Source organism: Pygocentrus nattereri, chromosome 15 (assembly GCF_015220715.1).
Source record: "Pygocentrus nattereri isolate fPygNat1 chromosome 15, fPygNat1.pri, whole genome shotgun sequence".
Classification (NCBI taxonomy): domain Eukaryota; kingdom Metazoa; phylum Chordata; class Actinopteri; order Characiformes; family Serrasalmidae; genus Pygocentrus; species Pygocentrus nattereri.
The window spans coordinates 1,381,048-1,405,172 of record NC_051225.1 but is presented as its reverse complement, the minus strand read 5'-3'; the positions used below and the strand labels follow the sequence as shown (position 1 = coordinate 1,405,172).

The following is a 24,125-nucleotide window of genomic DNA, read 5'->3' as shown; positions in this document are numbered from 1 at the left end:
GTTTTTAAACACTGTGTCCAGTCACTGTCCACTCTATTAGACACTCCTACCTCATCGGTCCACCTTGTAGGTGTAAAGTCAGAGACGACAGCTCATCTGCTGCTGCACAGTTTGTGTTGGTCATCCTCTAGTCCTTCATCAGTGGTCACAGGACGCTGCCCACAGGACGCTGCCCACAGGACGCTGTTGGCTGGATATTCTTGGTTCTCGGTCCAGCAGCGACACTAAGGTAGTTAAACTCTAGCCAAATAGTGCCTGCTCTGTGGGGTCTTGTGGGCGTCCTGACCACTGAAGTACAGGGTAATAAAGTATGCAGAGGACTACAGTCTGTAACTGTAGAGCTACAGAATGAAACTACATGGTAAGTGGAGCTGATCAAATGCACAGTCAGTGTAGAAACAAGCAGGCGGATTTGATGAAGTGGTCGCTTGGTGATGGAAAGAAAGCAAAGAGAGAGATTTGAGAATATTTAACTTAACTTAACCTCTGAGCTACTGTAAAGTCTATTCTTCAAAGTATTTCAGTTAAAAGGGGAGCGCGGTGATGGAGGCAGTGAAGCCTGGAGAGAGAGAACGAGTGTGTGTGTGTGTGTGTGTGTGTGTAATTGCTGGTTTGAAGGGTAAACTCTCACCATCTCTTTGGCCTCCAGTCGAATTGTTGGAACACTCAGAATACTGTACAGAGCTCCATTCACATACGGCCGGATCTGCGCGCACACACACACACACACACACACACACACACACACACACACACACACACGATTATATCACTCACAACAATAACTGAAATTAAACATGTATGCAGTGCTGTGCAAAAGCCTCGGGCACCTGAGAAAAGAACATTTAAAGTCTGTTTATTTGGGTAATAAGAGTCGGCGCTGAGTGGTCTCCTCACAGTGGAAGGATGGACAGAAACACCTGTGGATGTTTTCAGATCTGAAGCAGCTTGATCTTCTCCTCTCTCTCAGAGATCAAAGCTTTCAGTGCTGTTTATCTGATGGGGGCGGCTTTGGTGTCGACCCACTCTTCCAGGTGGTTGTTAGGAGACACATTTTCTTCTGCAGATTTTAATCATTTTGAACTCGAGTTTTGGAGATTCATGTTTTCTAACTTTGACTTTCTGCTTCCTCATTCAAGTGGATTATCTTGTATCTAACTTCCTCACAAATATCTCCTGAAAAAGCAATGACTTGAACTGAGTGGCAGTTTTGACTAGAAATTACACAAATAAAGGATTGTCTCTAGTACTGTACATCGTCACTGTCCAAAGAAAATACTAACTTTACAGTTGAGGGTAAAAACATCAGTAACTTTGAATGTAAGTTAAGGTGAAGAGATTTTATTCCGAGCAATTTTGGAGAATAATGTTTGTAATGTAAACACAATGTAAAGGACACCTGCCGCGCTTGACTAACGTGGAAAAGTAAAAACTGAAAAAATGGAGATACATGTTTTTCCTTCGACAGCGATGGCATGTAAACAGTTCTACAGCTACAGATGCTACAGTATGAACAGTAGCTACAGATGAATATGCATGTTGTGTTTGTATAGCCAATAAATAAAAAGGAATCAGGGATTTGCTCTGCAGAGGTCTGAGTGAAGCGTGCCTCCGAGGCTTATTTAATTTCCATGTATAGTGACATCCATCATAGCGTTAGACCTGCTGAGCAGCGTCAATATCAAACATTTCTTTCCTTAATCTTCTTACATCAGGCTGCACTCGTTTTCCGTCACACTGTTTGCTTTAATAAAGTTCCTGGATCTTCTCAGATGTCTACAGCTGGAAACTGGGTGGGATGTCATGGTCCATGCTTGGGTGACTGCAATTCACTGTGCAAGGGTGTCAGTACTAGACTGAGTGACAGAACAATCCTAAGTCAATAAGCCAGAGTTTACAGAGGCCCACCTGTGGAAAAAGTCTGACGCAAAACTGACTGTGTGAGTTTCGAAAAGCTTAGCAAACTATGGCTGTTGCATTGACTGGAGGCAGGACTGGCGGTTTCTGTGGGTTTGAGCACATACAATGAAAAGTAAAGGTTCTTAGATGGTTCTTGGCTTGGATACACTACTAGAGAAGAAAGCTTTTAATTCGTATAAATGATATAGAACCTTTCCAATAAGCAGACTTTGAAAAGGCTTTTGTATTCATTGAAAGGTTCTTCGAGGAACCTGTAACAGTGGTGCTTAAAACCGGGTCCCACAGGTGGTTTTTACTCCAACCAAGCTTGAAAACAGAAGAACAGAGCAAAAATGAGGGCTGTCTGGGGGTCCCTGAAGATGAGTCTGAGAGCAGCTGCTCCAGAGGATCATTTAGTAGTAGTGGGTTTTATGGCCAAAAATATATCTCACAGTATAATTATATTTTATATCTATGTATTATAGTATATATCTCTCTGTTTAGATGCTTGAGCACAGTGAATACAGACCATCCATTCTACTCAATTAGTTTAAACTGCCATCCCACAAGTATTAAGACTGAGATATTTAGTAGGATTATGTTCTGATTTTTTTAAAACCCATTAATAGTGATAGTAAAACATTAAATATATACAAAATCATCATTTATAGGGTACGTTCTATTAGAAGGTGTCTGTCCCAAACCTTAACCTCTAAATTCACACTTGTGACAGAAATACTTTTAACAGAAGCTTTTGAATTCTTATAACATGGAGCTAAAAGGCATCTTCCATATCATAAAGGCTTCGAGAGTGTTACGATTATTTTAGTAGTGACAAAACGTGCAGTCATTTTTTCTAACAAGATTAACACAATCACAGTATAGAGTCACTCAAAGCATCCAAAATGTCTTTTATATATCAAAGTAAATCTGAAATATATTTTTTGTTCAAAACAGTAAAAAGAAACTGAACAATATACGCCAATCAGGCGTAACGCTCTGACCACCTCCTCGTTTCTACGCTCACTGTCCACTTTATCAGCTCCACTGACCGTATAGCTGCTCTCTGTAGTTCTACAGTTACAGACTGTAGTTCATCTGTTTCTCTGATACTCTGTTACCCTGTTCTTCAGTGGTCAGGACCCCCATGGACCCTCACAGAGCAGGTACTGTTTGGGTGGTGGGTCATTCTCAGCACTGCAGTAACACTGACGTGGTGGTGGTGTGTTAGTCTGTGTTGCGCTGGTCTGAGTGGATCAGACACAGCAGTGCTGCTGGAGTTTTTAAACACCTCAGTGTCGCTGCTGGACTGAGAATAGTCCACCAACCAAAAATATCCAGCCAACAGCGTCCTGTGGGCAGCATCCTGTGGGCAGCGTCCTGTGGGCAGCGTCCTGTGACCACTGATGAAGGACTAGAGGATGACCAACACAGACTGTGCAGCAGCAGATGAGCTGTCGTCTCTGACTTTACATCTACAAGGTGGACCGACAAGGTAGGAGTGTCTAATAGAGTGGACAGTGAGTGGACACAGTGTTTAAAAACTCCAGCAGCACTGCTGTGTCTGATCCACTCTTACCAGACCCACCACCCAAACAGTACCTGCTCTGTGAGGGTCCATGGGGGTCCTGACCACTGAAGAACAGGGTAACAGAGTATCAGAGAAACAGATGGACTACAGTCTGTAACTGTAGAACTACAGAGTGCAGCTCTACAGTAAGTGGAGCTGATAAAGTGGACAGTGAGCGTAGAAACGAGGAGGCGGTCAGGATGTTACGCCTGACCGGTGTGTGCTATACAGAACCATCTACAACACATTCTCCCTCTGATGAATCCTTTCAAAATTTAAGAGTAATCAGGCAGGTTCTTTGAGTGTTCATGGTTCTATATAGAACCATTTTCTTGAATCATCTTTTTAAAGAATGTACATCTCAATATCTGCATAATTTGTGGCAAACTGGTATAACTAGTATAACGGTCAGGACAAAACTCGTCCCAATATATTGAAATAAAGGGTATTTCATCCTCTATCACCTTTTAGACATGTTCTGTTTTCAAGAGAGCACTGGATAAAGTTACCTCATGGTTCTCGTGTCCCAGGAGGTCCGTCAGAACCTTCAGAACATGCTTGGCTCTTTCTGTGCACCTTCTCTTTCCTGGAACGTGAACAATTCAGTCAGTCAGTACAGTTATTCCCAGATCTCTGCTGAATGTGGAACTATATCATCATCCTTCTGTATCGTCACATAACCCAGTATCAGGGAGGGTCTCTGAACCAGCTGAGCTAGCTGAGGGGGTGGTGGGAGGGGGAGGGGTAATATAATATTCTCGTTAATTTTGTTTTATTTTACGTTTCGATGGAAGATTATGGAGAAGCAATGTTTTGTCTTTTAACTGATATACAATGAATCATAATATTTTTATTAATTCGTTATCCAGAGCTCTCTTATGTCACCTGTGACAGGTGATATGGAAATACAAATATGCAAATGAGTAATATATTGCAAGGTACTATAAGATAATTAGAATACCTCTTTCCTCAGCTGACTCTGCACTCAGCAAACCATCTTTTACAACCACCTCCTTCTGGGAGGAGCCACAGATCCATAAAACGAAGACAACCAGCTTTAAGAACAGCTTTTTTCCTTCTGCAATAAGGTCACTAAACTCTTCTGATATATTATCCTATTCTCTCTGTAAACGTTTCAGCCTTTGGAAGAAAACGCTGTGCAATATATCATGATTCTCAAACATCAGATATTGAATGTTGTTTTCTGTTATATATTATATTGTGTGTTTATGCATATTTATTCTATATACTGTAATGTTGCACTATGCCTATTTATTGCACACTTGCACAGTCTCTTTTTGCACTTCTGGTAGATGCTAACTGCATTTCGTTGCCATGTACTTGTACTGAGTAATGACAATAAAGTTGAATCTATCTATCTATCCATCTATCTATCCATCTATCCATCTATCCATCTATCCATCTATCTATCTATCTATCTATCTATATTGTGCCACAACAGTTCAATTAATTCTTGCTGCATCAGATAAAGTTACCCCCGACATGTCATGTGGCGATGAATGAACGAATGAATGAATGAACGAACAGGAACTAATAAAAAAAATCGGTTTTGATTTCAGGTTCACTGATGTGACTCAGATCTGGTGTTTTCAGCGCTGTGTGGACACAAATCTGATCTTTTCAAATCCGTCCTGAGCCACTTTCATATGCGGTCCTAGATCGGATGCGTATCCGATTCGTGGTCATATGGGCCTTAATGTGACCCTCAGATCGGAATTCATGTGCTTTTCCCTTTCAGCGTTACCATGGTAACAGCGCCGAACAGACGTTAGAGCCTGTAAACGGTGGAAAAGCAGCTCATCTCACCTTTTTCTCCTCCGTCTGGCTCTAATAATGAAGCTGAGAGCTGATCAGAGTTAATGATCTTCTCAGCGAAGCTCGTTCTGCTCGTTAGTTTGTGCTGATGATGCAGTGATTGACTCTTACCTAAACGAGTGTGAACCACCGAGTCAGAGAGACCGGATTCGGGCGATGAGGCTTGTAATGTGACTGAGGCTTACTACAGCTGAACAGTGGAGTAATCAAGGTGTTACCTGGAGTGCGGAGGCACAGGTTCATGAGCAGGGCCACAGCGTACTCCAGCGTATAATCGGATAAAGAGTCCGAGTCCTGCAGCTCGTCCACCAGCCAGCCAATTAACCCCTGTCTGATCAGAGTAGACTGATGGACACGCCTGAACACAGTCAAACACAAACAAACAGCAATTAGAGTTCAGAAAGGCAAGAGTGACACTAGATACACCGGTCAGGCGTAACATTCTGACCACCTCTTTGTTTCTATGCTCAGTGTCCACTTTATCAGCTCCACTTACTGTATAGCTGCACTGTGTGTTGTGCTGGTCTGAGTGGATCAGACACAACAGAGCTGCTGGTTTTTAAACACCTCACTGTCACTGCTGGACTGAGAATCGTCCACCAATACACACTAACAAACCACCACCACGTCAGTGTTACTGCAGTGCTGAGAATGACCCACCACCCAAACAGTACCTGCTCTGTGAGGGTCCATGGGGGTCCTGACCACTGAAGAACAGGGTAACAGAGTATCAGAGAAACAGATGGACTACAGTCTGTAACTGTAGAACTACAGAGTGCAGCTATACAGTAAGTGGAGCTGATAAAGTGGACAATGATCGTAGAAATGAGGAGGCGGTCAGAATGTAATGTCTGACCGGTGTATATAGATTTCTATCTTCTTAATTGCCTTTTCTCCTGGCAAAAATTGTGCTGAATGTTCCACGTCTTCATTTCTACAGGGCTGAATTTGCCTTCTTATCCAGCTTTAGAGTTTTCCGCTCCACCTGAAATGGAGCGTCACTTACATTCCTCTTCACCATTTATTCCTACACTCACACTTCAGCACCAGCTGCTCCACACTGACCGAGACAGGCGGCTCATCAGCCAGGCCACAACGCACTGATACGCTGTTACAGCCCTATGTGCAAGTTAGCTGAACGGGTGATTCCGGTGCAGGTGAGGTGTTTCTGATGAGTTACCTGAGGCTGAGCTTCTGCAGTGCCCCCAGCACGTTCTCTCTGGCCACCGAGTCTTTCTCCTCCGTGTGGAGACAGTCCACCAGCAGCTTCAGCAGAGGCGGGAACTGAGACAGATACATTCGACCTGCGGAGAACAAAACAAGGTTTTAATAAAATTGGACAGACGTCTGGGCAAAATTCAACCTTCAAGATGGAAAATGCACTTCTGTCCATATATAAATAACAATATGTCATGCAGTGCCTGAAACTACATCTAGTTCAGGCCTGGAAAGCATTTAAAGCAACACTTCTCAAATGAAACCAACTCAAATCGTCAAAGTCAATGAAGATTTAGTCATGCATGATGGTACTTGGACCCCCCCGCGACCCTGACGGAGAAGCGGCTTAGAAAATGGATGGATGGATGGATGGATGGATGGTACTTGGTAGAGGATAAGCTTGTGTTAGCTACTTTAGCCTCTACAGAAGAAATACTAAATAAGATGTTGCCGAGTTAATACAAAGCAAGGGATCGATAATGTGTAAGAACATATCAAATAATAAAAGTACATTTAATAAATAAAGACTCAAATCAGATAAGTATAAAAATGTAAAACATTAATAATAAAAATACATAAAAATATAATAATAATTAAAACAGCTCAAATGTAATTGTTAATAAAATCAAATTAAATCAAAATGAGAATAAGATCAAGAAATAATAATACTTTTATTGAAATGACAAAATAATAATAATCATAATTCTAATAATAAGATGAATAAATAATAAAATAATGAAAATAAGGTAAAAATGGTTATAAATCAGGTAAAACAGTGGCAGGCAGAGTGGAGGTGGTTAGAGAGTAGAAGTTTGACCGAGTGACCCAGCGAGCTGAGCTGTAGTGGTTCCTGTAGTGAGCTCCAGCTCACCGGTGCGTTGCTGCACTCTAACTAACACACTAATCACACAATTGGTCACGCTTTGCAATTGTGTCATTTGTGTATATTGGCTTTTCTCAAAAATGGATATTAAAAATGTATTTTTTGGATTTTTTTTTTTTACAGGAACTCGTAAACCACACTGTAGTGCAATGTAATGAAGGTGATGGTCTCCATATCACTCCTACCTTCAGACAGCGACGCAAACGCGTTGATGAGCCGAGCCGTGTACTGCCGGACGATTTCATTCTTAGATTTGACGAGATGGAGCACAGTCTTCTACACAGTAAACAAAACACAGTTAGAGCCACTCAAACAGCCTTTCATCCATTTCAACACTTCACTCTGCCTCTTCTCGCACTACTTCAGTTGGAGCTTCTGGCTCTTACAGCAGATGAGAGCTTCAGGTTCTCTGAGCTGGAACGAAGAGGGACATGCTGAGCTATGTTGGCCAGCAGTGCCTTCTTCTGCAGGGCTTAAGCGCCTTAACCATCCTAGACCTTCAAACGTGTTTACACCACAAAACTCCTGCATGTTCAGATTCACAGCGTATAGAAACAAGTGGAGAATTTTCTTGGAAAGTTCCAGATTCTAAACTTTTAATCCACTTGGCTTTGTACGTAGAAGAGGAGATATGATTTGAATTCTTTCCATATTTTGTGATTTAAATTGGGGAAAAGTGAAAGGTTTGGACTTTAATCCGTCAATACAGGATCTAAGTTGAATGTAAATATAATTTAACTACAGTAAGACCTCTAGACTTTTAAGAGTTAAGCAAGAAAAGCTTGAGTTGCATAATGAATCACTTCCTTTATGAAACGATGTATGATTTATGAAATTGAGTTGTTTTGTGTAGATTCCCTGTGAGTCTTCGGATGAATTCTGTTGAGTTCCTTCCAGATTCCTGCTTCCAGAGCCAGGACACTGACACCTAAACACGCCTAAGCTCAGGTGGGCGGCTGTTTGGACATGAACTGACGATACACATATGTACTTCACCACTTCCACCTCCTCGTTTCTACACTCATAATTTCCATCTTATCAGCTCCACTGACCGTATAGCTGCTCTCTGTAGTTCTACAGTTACAGACTGTAGTCCATCTGTTTCTCTGATACTCTGTTACCCTGTTCTTCAGTGGGCAGGACCCCCATGGACCCCCACAGAGCAGTTACTGTTTGGGTGGTGGGTCATTCTCAGCACTGCAGTAACACTGACGTGGTGGTGGTGTGTTAGTGTGTGTTGTGCTGGTCTGAGTGGATCAGACAGCAGTGCTGCTGGAGTTTTAAACTCTGTGTCCACTCACTGTCCACTCTATTAGACACTCCTACTTTGTCAGTCCACCTTGTAGATGTAAAGTCAGAGACGGCAGCTCATCTGCTGCTGCACAGTTTATGTTGGTCATCCTCTAGTCCTTCATCAGTGGTCACAGGACGCTGCCCCCAGGACGCTGCCCACAGGACGCTGCCCACAGAACGCTGCCCACAGGACGCTGCCCACAGGACGCTGTTGGCTGGATATTTTTGGTTGGTGGACTATTCTCAGTCCAGCAGCGACACTGAGGTGTTTAAAAAACTCCAGCAGCACTGCTGTGTCTGATCCACTCAGACCAGCACAACACACACTAACACACCACCACCACGTCAGCGTTACTGCAGTGCTGAGAATGACCCACCACCCAAATAGCACCTGCTCTGTGAGGGTCCATGGGGGTCCTGACCACTGAAGAACAGGGTAACAGAGTATCAGAGAAACAGATGGACTACAGTCTGAAACTGTAGAACTACAGAGTGCAGCTATACGGTCAGTGGAGCTGATAAAATTGGCTTTTTTGGTTCTGTTTGTTCTGTAAATAACAGACATTTCTCACCTGTTTGGTGTGGCAGCAGTTTAGCAGATCATTGCTGATGTAAGCTTGCAGAACCGTGTCCCTCTGCTCGCCCTGAAGAGAACGAGTCAGCCTCTAGAACCAAAGAAAAAGAAGCGTAAAAACAGACCGTTGACCCAAATCATGACTTCTTTTTCTCATTCCAGCAAACAGTGCTTAGTGAAATACTTGACAGCTATGCATCATCCAGAAACATCTGACCAGAAGAGCAATAGCTCTAATAATTAATTAACAATCTCTGTTCACCTAAACGTGATTTGACCGGTACAAGATGTTTTTAAGTGTACATTTATGACAACATGAAAAAAGCACTGCAATTATAAATCCAGACCAAAGAAATTAACAAAGGTCACTTATTCCATGCTGTAATATTTTATTAGTGGATAAAGAGCCCTTGTATAAATGGCTTAGCAGTGGTTTTGTCTACCCAGCGCAGAGCCTGAAGCAGCAGGGCCTTCAGTCTGTCTGAGCCGGTCATTAGGTCATTTTTTAGCTTCTCGTAATCCAGCGAGGGCAGCAGGGGCACATCCTTGGGCCTCCTGAGGACAGAGGGAGAACATCTTAATTTCAGAAGAAAGTCTGAGGGAGCAGAGCTGGGCTTACCAGGGTTTACACTTCCGTTTGTTCTAGTTTACACTAGTTTGTTTCAAACGGTCACTAATGTGTACGTCGTTTTAACACGACGATAACGTGTCCAGAACATATCTATAAACGGGCTTCCATGGAAACGCGACGGCAGGTTGTGCTGTCTTCATCCATGAAGAAAGATCCAGGACAGAAGAGACTGACGTGTATAAGTTGAACTTAATAAAACCAAATATTTAAAGCCATTTACTGTTTATTCTCTATGACAACCAAATATGCAGGTTTTTAAAAATACGGTATCTGGCCAACCAACACAACAGCAGCTGCTGGCCTCACTGAGCTAGACTCTGGCTTTATGTTGGGAGTTCAAACCAGGGCGATGATTAGAGCTGAAAGTAAGATCACAGTACATAGCAGTTAGTGTTTTCAGCTGTTTTTGGTCTTTTGTGGTTTCTATGTGGTTTTCGTTGGTTTCCTCAACACTTCTACCTGCTTGGGGGTTTAAATACTTAGCAGACGTAAAAACGCTGGAGTGGCGCAGCCTGTTTTGCTTTAGTAATGCATAAACCTGAACTCAGCAAACTCTTATATTACAACTAGTGAATGTTCAAAGTTATGTACAGCGGGTGCAACCATGCCCATGTGGGCATTTTGGGACATGTAGCGCACAAGAATCTTCATTTAATTAGATCATAAATGTTCAAATGGAATGTAAGGCACAGTGTTTATGAAGCCATCACATGTTTTCTAAATCACTGACATCATTAAAGCTCTTATATTACAAGCTTGAAGTTTGAAAGTAAACTGCCAACAAGGTCAAACATCCAGTAGGAACCATCCATCGTTAGAGCCTCAGGCCTCGAGAGCAACGGTATTGCTGGTCATCATGAGTAGCAGACGGAGTGTAACTGCTGTAAGCCGAGACCTCCTCACTCATCACTGCTCCAGTTACGGACAGCTTTAGCTGGTGGATCGTTTTCATTTGAGCGTTTATGACCTAGTTAAACAAGAAACCTGAATATAATACTTTTAAAAAAAACTATATTTCTTGTTCGCTATGTGTCCAAATGTACCCAGACACCTGGGCACCTGGGGCTGCTTGCGCTCGCCATATGTGACTTCGAATGATCGTTAGTTGTGCCGTCAATGTTTGGTACTTACTGCGCTGCAATAGACGCTCGTAACATGGAGGAAGCCTAGACATACAAACACATAGACAGACAGACAGACAGACAGACAGACAGACAGACAGACAGACAGAGACAGACAGACGCAGTATTATGGGACAGTTCTGAATACGGCCAGACATTATTTAATAAACCTCCGATTTACACACATAATGTCTTTTGACTTTTTAGTTACAAATACTATCAGGAAAGTAAGTATTTATGTAGATATGTTTAAAAAAATCGACGGGGGGAAAGTATTCAGACACGATAATGAAATAAATATATGTAAAGCTTAAAAATAAAAATGTTGTGTAAATTGCAACTGGTTTCGTTATAATAGTATAACGATATTATAATACATAATAATATAACCTTATTCTAGGGGCAGTCGTGGGCTGGAGGTCAGGGATCTGGCCCTGTGACCGGAAGGTTGCCGGTTCGATCCCGAGGGCCGACAGTCCATGACTGAGGTGTCCTTGAGCAAGACACCTAACACCCAACTGCTCCCCGGGCGCCGTGGATAGGGCTGCCCACCGCTCCGGGCAAGTGTGCTCACTGCCCCCTAGTGTGTGTGTTCACTAGTGTGTATGTGGTGTTTCACTTCACAGATGGGTTAAATGCAGAGGTGGAATTTCCCCGTTTGTGGGATCAAAAAAGTATCGCTTATCACTTAATACACAATATTATAATCTCCTGACTCGAATTCCAAAGTTGAGATGAATCCTCGTAACCTTGCGGAATTGACGATGGTTTGCTGAGAGGAACGAGCCAAGAGTAACTTCTTTGAAGCTGTAATTACCAACAATGGCGTTGTAGGAAAATCCTAAAGCTATTAGTTAGTATTAATGTTAATATTTTTTCACCACCCATTCGTTTTTTAAACTACTTGTTCACGCTTGCGATTGCACACTTATATTTGTAAGTATAAAGCTCAAAATACATTGTGTGTGTTGCCAAACTATCACTTTACCTTTGATACCTTCAATTTAAACAGTTATACAGTTCTACAACTTCAGTTTACACACGGATACTGGATCTGATCAGCTCCTAGGATTCTATGCACTAGATTCTTAAAAACAAACAAGAACACTACACTAATATTCCCCACCACTATCAGTGAAGACTCGTCTACGTTACAATAAAGGATATACTAGCAAGGGAAATCATCTTACATTAATTACATTAAGTCAGTAAATTTAATAATTCTCATTACGAGGCTGTAACATTTTTCTAGACATTTCTACTCGTTCTAGTGAAAGTATCTTATTCCACGGACTTTGATTTAAGAAATAATGCTTGATAAATTTAGGTAATTGTAGACTAGATTATGTAAACGTGTAGAAATAGGCTGAATAACTGCATAATATTCTTAGAGCAGTCATAATGAGAAATATTAGACATACTGACAAGAAACTTAGGCTGTTAAAAAAGGTCAAGGGTTCTTCAGCAAAGCGGATTCTATATAGAACCATGAATTCCATCAAAAATCATCTCATGCTTAAATGGTTAATTGATTGGTGGAAACTGTTCTTCAGATTGACTGAGAATGTGTTTATGGTTCTGTATGGCAACAAAAGGGTTCTGCTACTGTTACAAAGTCAAGCTTGTATCAATACACTGGGGGCAGTAGTCTTGTGACCGGAAGGTCACTAGTTCGACGCTCTGAGCCGACAGTCCGTGACTGAAGTGCCCTTGAGCAGGACACCTAACCCCCAACCGCTCCCCAGGGCGCCGTGGATTGGGCTGCCCACTGCTTCGGGCAAGTGTGCTCACTGGCCCTTAGTGTGTGTGTGTGTGTGGGTGTTTTCCTGCACAGATGGGTTAAATGCAAAGGTGAATTTCCCCGTTGTGGGACTAATAAAGGGTAAAAGTTCATTAAGTGTTACGTTTTTTAAGAGACCCTTATTAGCCCCACATTGGGGAAATTTCACCTCCTCATTTAACCCATCCGTGAAGTGAAACACCACATACACACTAGTGAGTACACACACACACACACACACACACACTAGGGGGCAGTGAGCACACTTGCCCAGAGCGGTGGGCAGCCCTATCCACAGCGCCCGGGGAGCAGTTGGGGGTTAGGCGTCTTGCTCAAGGACACCTCATTCATGGACTGTCAGCTCTGGGGATCGAACCGGCGACCTTCTGGTCACAGAGCTGGTTTCCTAACCTCCAGCCCACGACTGCTCCAGTAAACATACATTCACTTTTTGGTGCTACATAGAACCCTTTAAGAACCATCTTTACACACAGACGATTCTGAATGTTGTGAGTGAACTTGCTATTACTTACCCAGTCCAGCCCACACCACATAAACGTGTATCTGTTAGCATGTTAGCGCACGAGACTGTGCTGGTATGGTTAGGTCGCATGCAGAGTTATGGCTTTAGACGTACATTGACATGCAGTGAGTGACCTTAACGGCCTGTTGATGGAGCAGGAGGCTCCTCGGAGGAAAGGCTTGGGTGAGGGGTGAATGTTGTTAATGAGTGAGGTTCCCTGAGGGGTTCTGCTTTTCTTTTCTTTCTCATTTAGAGTCGGTAATTCGTTCAGCCTAACGAGGATCTTTAATCAAAGTGTTTTCATTTACAGTTTCTAAATTCAATTCTACACTACCAAGCTGGACTATGTTGTTGTAGCTTTCCAGTCAAAACTGCCTTTTTTTTTTTAGAATCAGGAAATAAACACATATTTCAACAACAGAAGCCTCAACAACTTCAATTTCAGACGTTCTTCTCAGGATCCTCACTTTCAGCTCCTCAGAGAACCTGCAGACACGCCTCCAAAGCTCAGTCTGAGAAGCTGGTTGATGATTTTCTGAAGTGATCAAACCCATTCAGTGGTGCTGAGGTCTGGACTCTGGGGTGGTCAGTCCATCGTCCAGCTTCTTTGTTTGATGTGTCCGTCTCCTTTTCTCAGTGAGGTTCTTCTTGATCAGCTACACGTCCTTTCAGACCCACAGCGCTGAGTGGTCTTCTCACAGTGGAAGGATGGACAGAAACACCTGTGGATGTTTTCAGATCTGAAGCAGCTTGATCTTCTCCTCTCTCTCAGAGATCAAAGCTTTCAGCGCTGTTTATCTGATGGGGGCAGTTTTGGGGTCGACCAGCTCTTCCAGGTGGTTGTTAGGAGTCACATTTTCTCTGGAGCTTTTGATCAGATTTGGAAGCTCTTTTTTTTTCCCTCTCCACATTGTCTTTCTTCTAACTTATAGAAATGGGTCATGTTCTACCTAACCTCATGAAAATAATAGGATAATCGGTACTTAATGGCAGTTTTAACTGGAAATGAAGGGCAGGATTATATGAATTGCTTTAAATATGGATACTGTGAATTTGTGAAAAATCATGGCTCATCAAGGGTCCATCAGTAAAGGAAATGGTTATTTATAGAACCATGAACACTGAAAGAGCGCTTTGCATGATTCAGTGGTTCTTTCTATCATGAAAGGGTTCTTCAGACTGCTGGAGAATGTTCTACATAGAACCTTTTTGAAAAGGGTTCTATATTTCCCCAAAACGTTTTTTCTATTTTTCTATTATTATGATGGCTTGGCATCATAATCATAAATGAACCCTTTCTGGTGCTACACAGAACCACTGAAGAACCATCATTTAAGAGTGTAGTTTTTAAGTATATACGAAAGCACTGTTTGTGAGGGAGCCTAATGAGGGGGGCTGAAGTTTTATTGCTTATTATTATTGTTTTTTTTCTTTGATCAGAGCACAAACAAAAAGGAAGTGACAGGTCGGGGTAATTAGCCTCACTGTTTGCGCTCGGTGGAATTTTAACGTTAGTTGTTCTACTGAGTAAAGCCACAGGGCGGCATCTTTAACTACTGTAACACAATGATTAATAATCCCAATCCAGCCCTGATGTTTAGTGTTTATTTTGGTTACATATTACAGGCGTGAGCAGCGTTTCAGACACGCCAATCCAAGGACGCAAACACGCTCAAGTGGTGCAAATCTAGAGTGTTTACCCTCAATATTTATCCTCCCTGTGTATTAAGGGTTTTCCTCAGAATGAAGGAGGTTCACACACAAGCCTTGCATTCCGAGGCCTTCTGGAAGTCTCTCTCCGTGGTGAGCATGAGGTCTGAACACACGTGTAGCAGAAACTACTTCAAGGTCCAGCCCACAAACAGCTTCGGCGCACCAACGCAACATCCACGCCGAGTTGATGCCGTTTACGCTGCCTGTCAAACCTAATTTTCCTAAATGAGTCTTTGTATATTTGAAATGACTTAATTACTAATACTAAACACAGCTGTCACTATTGATTAGGTTAATAATCGAGTAATAATAATGTGCTGATTATTTTTGTTTAATTTTGACAGTTAAAACTGCGTAAATGCTAAGGCCGAACAATAAAAATAGACTTGAACAATAATAAACCAGGCTATAAAAATATTCCAGAATATTTTACTGGAAAAGACAAACTGCAAAAAATGGTTTCATACCGTAAGAAGGAGCAGGAGGAGAATTTAAAACATGCTTCTTATGCAAACTGACAAAAAAGTCCATTAAATCCATAAATAACAGAGTTTCATTGAGTTGCCAGGACGGCTTTTAACATATTAGCTCAACAGAAGGTGGTTTATTTCTGTATATATTCATTTTTCTATGCAAAAAGCTGCAAAACTAAAACGAAAATGGCCAAAAGCCCAACGCGGATAATGAAGCTAAAGGCCCCGTCCATTTTATCCCCTTGCTATGATGTCAGAACTCAACACGCAAATCTTACAGGTGTTTCAAGTTCAATGACGTGTCTTGCGTTTTTTTGTCCATACTTTTACTATGAACATTATATTATATAACAGCCATAATAAAACACTTAAAATAAAATTATTACAATATAGGTTGTTCTATTATGCTACAATTAATAAATACATGACTTATTTCAACGATTTCAAAATTGTATTATACTTTCTTTTTGTTAATACATAAAAATAAAATAATATTCAGCTACAAAGTTTAAAAATCTCAGACTGTACAACCGTCCATCAATATATCTAGATCAAATAAACTATTACAAAAATGTAACGGAGTTAAATAAAATCTGGATTAAAATGATTTTTTTCATGATTTTATATTTCAAACCTTCATGAAATCATGACGTTGCAACTTTAAGCATATTTAACTGAAAAACTTCTGCCTGTGAATCCTGATCCTCAGGCCATGCAGCACCACCGATAACAAAGGGCTTATCCTGACATGCGTTTAAGAGCGAATGAGCATCATTAAGAAGACTTTAAGTGAGATGCAGTGCAGCATCTCTCTCACGAATACTGCACCACCGGTCATTTTGGACGGTTCAGCTATTACCGGGTCAGGTGCTGCGACCCCAGGGAGTTCGAGGAAACCTTGTACATGTGTCCAAGTACAAACAGTAGTTTGAACACGTTTTTAGGAGCTGTAAAAAAAAATACTTCAAATTTAATATGCAGTTGTGCCACATGGCATTTTCATGTGGTTTATGAATCCCTATAAAAGCTATGAAACAAGCATTCACACGTGTGACCGACACAAACTTGCATAGGAGACCTTTTTTAATAGGAACACCTTAAATGATTGTTTTGAAAGTCTTATTTGTGATTGACCCTTAAAGCACCTTTGGATCAAAAGAGTTTCAATTTCTGTTTTTGGGAAAAGAAAAGGGTCAAATCATTATTTGCTCTTCATATGAAGGAAGACACTCTGGCAATCATGAAGCTGAGTGCAGAAGGTAAATACACACAGAGCATCAGCACAGAGCTCTACAGGGACCGGTTCTCAGACAATAAGGAACCGTGCAGTATCAAACTTGAGAAGAGTGTCACCTTCTGATGGGCGGTGTGGCACGTTCCTTATTTGGAGTTAGTTTAATATGAGAGTTAATTTTCAGGAAAATGAATGAAACGAACAGGAGCCTTGTTCTAAAAAGTGGGTCTGAGTGGAGATCTCCAGCCCACTGGGGCACGGAATGGGAGTAAAGAAGTTAAATAATGCATGTCCTGTTAGATTCAACAACCTACTGCCAACCTGACAGGACACAGAGGAGCACTCATCTCTCAAATCGAGGGAAAACTAACGAGGGAACCGGAAGAACCAATGGAGTTTTGGTACACATACAAAAGGACAGATGTAAAGGAGCATGAGCAGGGGCTGGGGTGAGCTGGGCGTGGAGGTGGAGGTGCAAGCAAGACGAAAAGAGAGAAGATACGGCAGAGACTTACATATCCATCATCATAAGGAGTCATAGAGTAATATCCCTTCACACACAGACAGGCAAACACAAACACAGAAGAAAAAGACGTGGTTGAGGATCAGCTGAAGATCACAGTGAGGAACAATCTGATCTGGGGCTCATTTCACTTTAGTGAACTAGGGGGCGCTCTCGCGACGCCCTTCTACCCGCGAGGAGCACTGCGGACGGGATTCTCAGAGAGACTGACGCGCATTTCTGTGCTGTTCATGGAACATTCTCTGGCTGTTACAGCCTACTGTCAATAAACTACATGGCTTGCTGGAAGAACTGTTTATAGAGATTATTATAATTAATAATAACCACAAATAATATTCCACAAAACACTTCAAATTCAGCCCTCGTGTATTCCCTTCACCTCTGCATAAAATCTCTGCATAGAAAAACTAATTGTTAGTTGAGTTTTAGCAAATTTGACAGGGTCAATTTTAAAATCACAGCTTTAAATTCATCCCTTAGGAACTTACCTTGAGATTAATAGCGGCCACTGATGCATATATCTTTAATAACTACGAACGACAGGTTAGTTGGGAAGAACATAACTGAACTTATTTATTATGCATCGGCGTATGTCATCATACTGTATTTAGTTGCTACTTAATAAAACTAGCAATCCGCTGAAAGCTGTGTGCAGTGATTTTACTCCATGTGCCTAACAACACACCTTAACTCTGTGGAACCAAGCATCTCGCTGGTGATCCATTCTGAGAACATTGGTCCTTTATACCACTTCGCTCGTCTGCCAGAGGAGATACAGGCGGTGAGGTTCACACCGCACACGGTGAAACGTATTGGTGTTTAGAATCAGAGCTTTTGACAGCCGTGTTTCCCGTCATTGTGTAAGAGATGCGTGGGGCATCCTTTGCTGTTGGATGTACGGTGATATAAGCACTGAGAGTGCAGTTCAGATCAGCAGGAGCTGGTCACTGGTTTAAATTCTTGTAAATCAAGCCTAACAAACGAAATGAAGCAGAGAAAATTCTAGATTTGTTTGTGTTTCATCATGATTGTCCAGTCTATGCACTCAGGCCTTTAGAATGTAATAAACCTGGGATTTTAAAGGGTTAACCATGGCGAAATCTCTTCCAACACAGCCTACAGTGGATTAATGCTTAATAATAACCTTAATAGAAAATAATAACAACAAGTATAACTGTAGTGTGCTCCAACCGAGTCTTTTACAGTGCTTGCAGGCACCATGCCTGATTGTATGGTTCATATATTTGACTATATTTATACAATATATTGTATATCAGTGGTTATCACGATACTGATATTATAGAAAGCAGCAGTATGCAAATGAACTCTCTAACCAATTACACCATATTTTACTGCATGCTGTGAACATCCTGACCAATCACAGCCCCAGATGAGTGTTTATGGGTGTTCTGAAGAATCAATGTATGAACGTAATCTAACAGATTCATCCACCGTCACCATCCCGACATGTTGCAACCGCATTTTGTTCATGCTGTTCAGCCCCAACATGTTTTATAAAAAAGTAAACATCCTTTAAGTGTGCAGACCCCAGTCGTGTCTGATAACTCGAATTCCCTTTTCTTTTACTGCATTAAATGTGGGCGTAAGCGAAGTTCAAATAGATTTAGTGCTCAAGGTGTAACAGTAATGACGCGGTGCTCACGGAGGCATGAAAGCAGTAAGAACGTAAAAACCTGTATTATCATGCCTAATTACCGATCCTTAATCAAACAGAGCTCACGTTGAGTGTGTGTGTGTGTTATGACTCACTGTTCCAGGTCTGGTGAAGTCGATGCTCTGAGCTGCGCTCTGTCTCATCTGTCCGCTGAACAGGCGCACACAGACGCCCTGGAGGTACTCCGGGGAAATCTGCCAAACACATACAGGGCGCTATAAGGCCAAATAGTCCCTTTGCATTTAAACGATGCAAACACTGGGTTACTGCGTTAAAACATCTGCATTTTATTTACTTTACTGCATCTGTAACCGTATAGACATACACAGTCGAGTCACATTATTATGACCACCAGCTAATACCCAGAGTAACTGCCGTGTGCAGCACAGACAGCAGACAGATGGGCTAGGAGTGACCCAATAAGCTGGTAGGCTCTCTCAGGTATCTGCAGCCTGGCTGACTGCAGTGCATCCCACAGCTGCTGAAGGGGGCGTGGGGGAGGATGGTCCCACAGGTGCTCAGTTGGGTTCAAGTCTGAGGAATTAGGGGGCCAGGATAGCACTCGGAAGTCTTGGTCATGCTCTTCTAACCGATGTCAGACATCTCTAGCCATCTGAAGTGTTGCATTGTCTTGCTGGAAGATCCCATCCGCCCCAGGGAAGACAATCAACATGTATGGGAGTTCACGCTCTGCAAGGTTGGATTAATTCCTAAATCGGTTGAGAGTGCCTTCCACATGGATGAGTGTGCCCAGAGAATGTCATGAGACATTCCCGAGACTATAACGCTGCCACCGCCAGCTTGTGTTCTTCCAGCAATGGTTGCAGGGAGTTTGTTTTCTGATGTTTCTTGCTGACACACCAACTGTTATCCGTTCGATGAAGCAGAAAACATGACTCATCGGAAAAGGCAACCCTTTGCCAACCATCAGAGGTCCAATTGCTATACTGCCACAACTTCGGAGCCCCATATGCAGCAGAGCTCGCTGAACTGCGGGTTTAGACATGCCTGGTAGGCCCCTGGTTCATTTTGCCAGTGAGCTGCTCCACAACCGCCCCACGCTGATGTTCACCTCTCACATCAATGCCACGTGGTGCTCCGCAGTTTCCACGTCGCTTATTCGCAATGCTGCCATTTGCCCACTCACGATACACTTTCACCACAGCAGCACGGGAATATTTCATAAGTAGATCAGAACAGTTCAGAAATGCTGCTGCTCTTGGCCTGGAAGCCAGTAACCATCCCTTTTTGTAACTCTGGTCAATCACCCCTTTTACCCATGACAGCAATGAGGGATGTGTGCAGGCCAGCTCACGACACGGGACTTCCTTCATGAGCTACGCGCTGCCGCCGTCAAAAGTAGGAAATGGCCATAATAATGTGACTCAACTGAGTAGAACTGTTAGTTCTTTGTAAGACGGATCCAGTCCCGACATCTACATTTTATAAATCTGAACTGGTAACAGCATCAGCAGGTTTGAGTGACTGCAGGACATCAAATTCCATCAAATTTGCTGATCTTAAGTGAGCTTCTCAAACAACATTGGCTGTGAAATGACTCACAGACCGACTGGAACAAAATCACATTCAGCTTCATCTGGAAAACACCGAAAAAGCTGAGCTCAACCTGATATATTTGGGGGCAGTCGTGGGCTGGAGGTCAGGGAACTGGCCCTGTGACCTGAAGGTTGCCGGTTCAATCCTCAGCGCTGACGGTCCATGACTGAGGTGTCCTTGAGCAAGACATCTAACCCCCAGCTGCTCCCCGGGCACCGTGGATTGGGCTGCCCACAGCTCCGGGCAAGTGTGCTCACTGCCCCCTATTGTGTGTGTATTCACTAGTGTGTGTATGTGGTGTTTCACTTCACGGATGGATTAAATGCAGAGGTGGAATTTCCCCGTTTGTGCGATTAAAAAAAAAAAAAAAAATCACAAACTTAATATTCACAGTTTTAGGGCTCTAATGTAAAATGGGACTACTTTTTGTGGCGGAAGGAATTGCAGATATTAAAGCAGATTTTATATGATATTTGGGACTCCTTGGCTTTGTTTGTTATTTAGCAGGATTGCTGTATAAAAGCATTAGAGGACTGGAGGTCATGTGCCACGGCGAATATATAATCTCCTGAGAGATCCTCTCCTTCAGCTCGTACCTTCAACCAAATCACTCCCTTTCATGTTCTACTGCTTATTCACAAACTAACTCTAGCCTGAGATGTATTTTATGGTTTATTCCATAGTTCAAATAATCTGGGGAAAAAGCAGAAAGTTCCTGATTGATGAATTTACAATAATTTCTAATAATATCTAATCCCCAATTGTGAAATGCAGGGCACTCTGGGCACCAATGTTATTATTCATTTGTGATGCTCTCCAGCTTCCTCAGTCATTTAGACTCTTCTACAGGCCTTTATCAATAAGGACTCATCTAACATTCCTGCATCTTCTTCTGACTAAATATTTGAATCTTGCATTTTCACAAAACAATCAAATTGGATACATTTTTTAATTTTATTAATTTTCTTTATTTATTTCCAGTCAAATTGGTTTTGTTTGTAAACACTGACTCCGAACTTGTAAACAGAAACGTGTGTGTCGCGTTTGAGGAAAGGTAAGGGTTAGAAAGGAAACGAGTAAAACGAATATTTTCTTGCCATTTTCCCGCTGACTGTGGCCTCGAGCGAGTCGACCAGTTCGGCGGTCACTCCGATGAGGTTGTGGTAGTCGGCCTGCATCTTACTGAACCTTCTCATGTAGCAGGACGCTCTCTTCTCTGCTTCAGCCAGCTGTGCCTGCGTCTGCTTAAGGTTCTCTGCGTGGACACAGGCAGGTTAGCTCTTCATTCACCAGCCACAAAAGCGATATTCAGCAAACAGAATAAAAACGAAACACAAATGATTTGAGAATATCTCGTCTTGCTTCTTTCATTTAAAAAAATATTAGCAAACTTAGATCGGTAGTTAGAAATGCGTAAACAGGCCTTTATTTCATCTCGTTCAGACTGTAATGCTCTTTTCTCTTCGCCGAGTCTGCTTGCGCTTGGTCGTTTGCAGGCTATTCAGAAAGCTGGTGCAAGACTACTGACAAGCTCAAACAGAAGGTCCCACATCACCCCGTACTAAAACCTCTTCATTGCCTTCCTGTTGCATTTACTCTCACGTACAGAGCGCTGCATGGGCAATTCACACATGTGGCTGATTTACTTCACCCAGGTTTACCAGCTCGCTCTCCCAGGTCTAATAATCTGAGCTTACTGTCTGTGCCACGTACTGGCTTACAGACCCGTGGTGATCCAGCATTTGAGGTTATAGCGCCTAGATTACGGAATGCTCTGCCCGCCCTCTGAAGGTCCGCCGATTCCATCGGTTCTTTTAAAGACAGCTGAAGGCTTCTCTTTTTAAACGGGTTTGGGTAACTGGCCTGTATTCGGTTTCTATCCTGTGTATTTGTTTTGTGTTGGTCTTTTGTTTAACGTCATGTTTTTGTTTCTGTAAAGCACTTCGTGACCCACGTCTGTGAAAAGTGCTGTATAAATACATTTTACTTACTTATATCGTCTCCATCGCACAAAACCCGGTTAAGTCATTTTTTCATTTCGCACCATTTAAAAACGTAAAGTGTCTCTCCTAAAATGACGATTAGAAGGGTTCCTCACGACTTCCTCAGTAAAGAAAATGGTTCTTTTTTATTACAGAACACTGGACTACATTCTCTTACCAAAATACTTCACGAAGACTTTTAAACAGAACAGAAGAATTTAATCATTTAAACAGTAATTTGAATAAATTTAAATATGACACTGAGCGAGGGGGTGGGGCTCTGTTCTAAGCATTTAAAAAGATGGTTCCTCAAGGGTTCCTTGCAGTAAAAAAAGAAAAATAAAAGCTCTACACAGAACCATGAACACTCAAGTTTGTTGCGTGGCTAAAGGGTTCTTCAGACTGATGGAGAGTGTGTTTTATATGGTTCTATATTGAATCTTTTAGAAAAGGTTTCTACACTGCACCAAACAGGGTTCTTCTAAAGTTCTACAGGCTTAACATTGAAACAAGACGGGAACCCTTTTTGGTGCTATGCAGATATCCATCAATCTGAAGAACACTTTCATGGTGAAAAGAACCCTTGAATCATGCAAAGGGTTATTTGAGTGTTCATGGTTCTATATAGAGGCATTTTCTTTACCAGAGAACTCTTGAAGAACCGTGTTTTTTAAGTGTGTGAGATGTGGGAGAGCTTCAGGTCCACGTTTTGCCACAGAAGGAAGAAAAACACATTGTTCTGTATTTAAACTGCCATTAGCAGGACAGCATGTTTCTCATTTTGAGGCTGGTGTGCACTTATTATATAATTATTTAGCTGATTTAGACCTTATTTACTCGTTTTAGGTCATTTCATTGGGTAAAATGATCTCACTATACTGGCTGATAGTTTCGCAGGTTTTACGCTCATTTCTTACAACCAGCAAAATTATCGGCCAATATAATGAGATAATTATACTTAATAAAATGACTTAAAACAAGTAAATAATGTTTAGAAATGGGGTAAACAATCCTAAATTAAGCTCACAACAATCCCAGCAGGAGAAATTTCTAGATTATTGACAATATTTAAGATCATTTTACTTGACAAGACACCATTTTTGCAGTGATCTGCTCATTTTATGCTTGAGGTGCAAAAAAAAAACTGACCTAAGTGTTTAGAGCACATACCAATTCACACATATAGCACATTAAGTGATTTCAGTAGAATATTACAGCGTCAAATCAATAGGGAGGCCAATTAAAGACATCATTATTGTTATTATAAGCTATTTATGAAAGTATGCCAAAAAAAGAGAAACAGTTCAGTGCAGATTGGTGCATTGGTGACATGCTGGAGTCAAAGTCGCGGTAAATACACCACAGCATTGCTTATCGAACGTATCACGGAAAAACACAAACATCAGATTAGAGCATTGGCTGATCCTCAACATTAAAGTACTGGGATCAAATCAGGGAAATGGACCACAATTCATTTATTTAACCCCTTATTCCCTTAAGGTCACTACAAGGTTTTCTTATTTATTTTGTCTTTGTTGGTGAATAATGTGAATCTGCTTCGTGTTCATTCCCAACGTGAACGTCACACGAGTGAGTAAAGAGAGAGATCTTCACCTTTGCTGCTCTTTGGCCTGTCTCTC

General features: G+C 41.9%; 1 protein-coding gene across 4 annotated transcripts in view; it reads right to left on the bottom strand.

Moving 5' to 3' along the window:
* LOC108414973 (lisH domain-containing protein ARMC9) overlaps positions 1 to 24,125 on the bottom strand; it is a 65,411-nt gene that overhangs the window by 29,202 nt on the left and 12,084 nt on the right. For 3 of the 4 annotated variants that reach the window (XM_037545491.1, XM_037545493.1, XM_037545492.1), the window contains exons 7-18: positions 24,100 to 24,124; positions 21,601 to 21,758; positions 19,042 to 19,140; positions 17,264 to 17,299; positions 11,036 to 11,070; positions 9,717 to 9,828; positions 9,272 to 9,364; positions 7,592 to 7,682; positions 6,486 to 6,609; positions 5,524 to 5,663; positions 3,979 to 4,055; positions 632 to 706 (exon numbers count right to left, since the gene is read on the bottom strand). In XM_037545491.1, the coding sequence (XP_037401388.1) occupies positions 632 to 706; positions 3,979 to 4,055; positions 5,524 to 5,663; positions 6,486 to 6,609; positions 7,592 to 7,682; positions 9,272 to 9,364; positions 9,717 to 9,828; positions 11,036 to 11,070; positions 17,264 to 17,299; positions 19,042 to 19,140; positions 21,601 to 21,758; positions 24,100 to 24,124 (1,065 nt within the window). The remainder of the gene's footprint in view (positions 1 to 631; positions 707 to 3,978; positions 4,056 to 5,523; positions 5,664 to 6,485; positions 6,610 to 7,591; positions 7,683 to 9,271; positions 9,365 to 9,716; positions 9,829 to 11,035; positions 11,071 to 17,263; positions 17,300 to 19,041; positions 19,141 to 21,600; positions 21,759 to 24,099; position 24,125) is intronic. The other variant, XM_037545494.1, reaches the window with a different exon arrangement.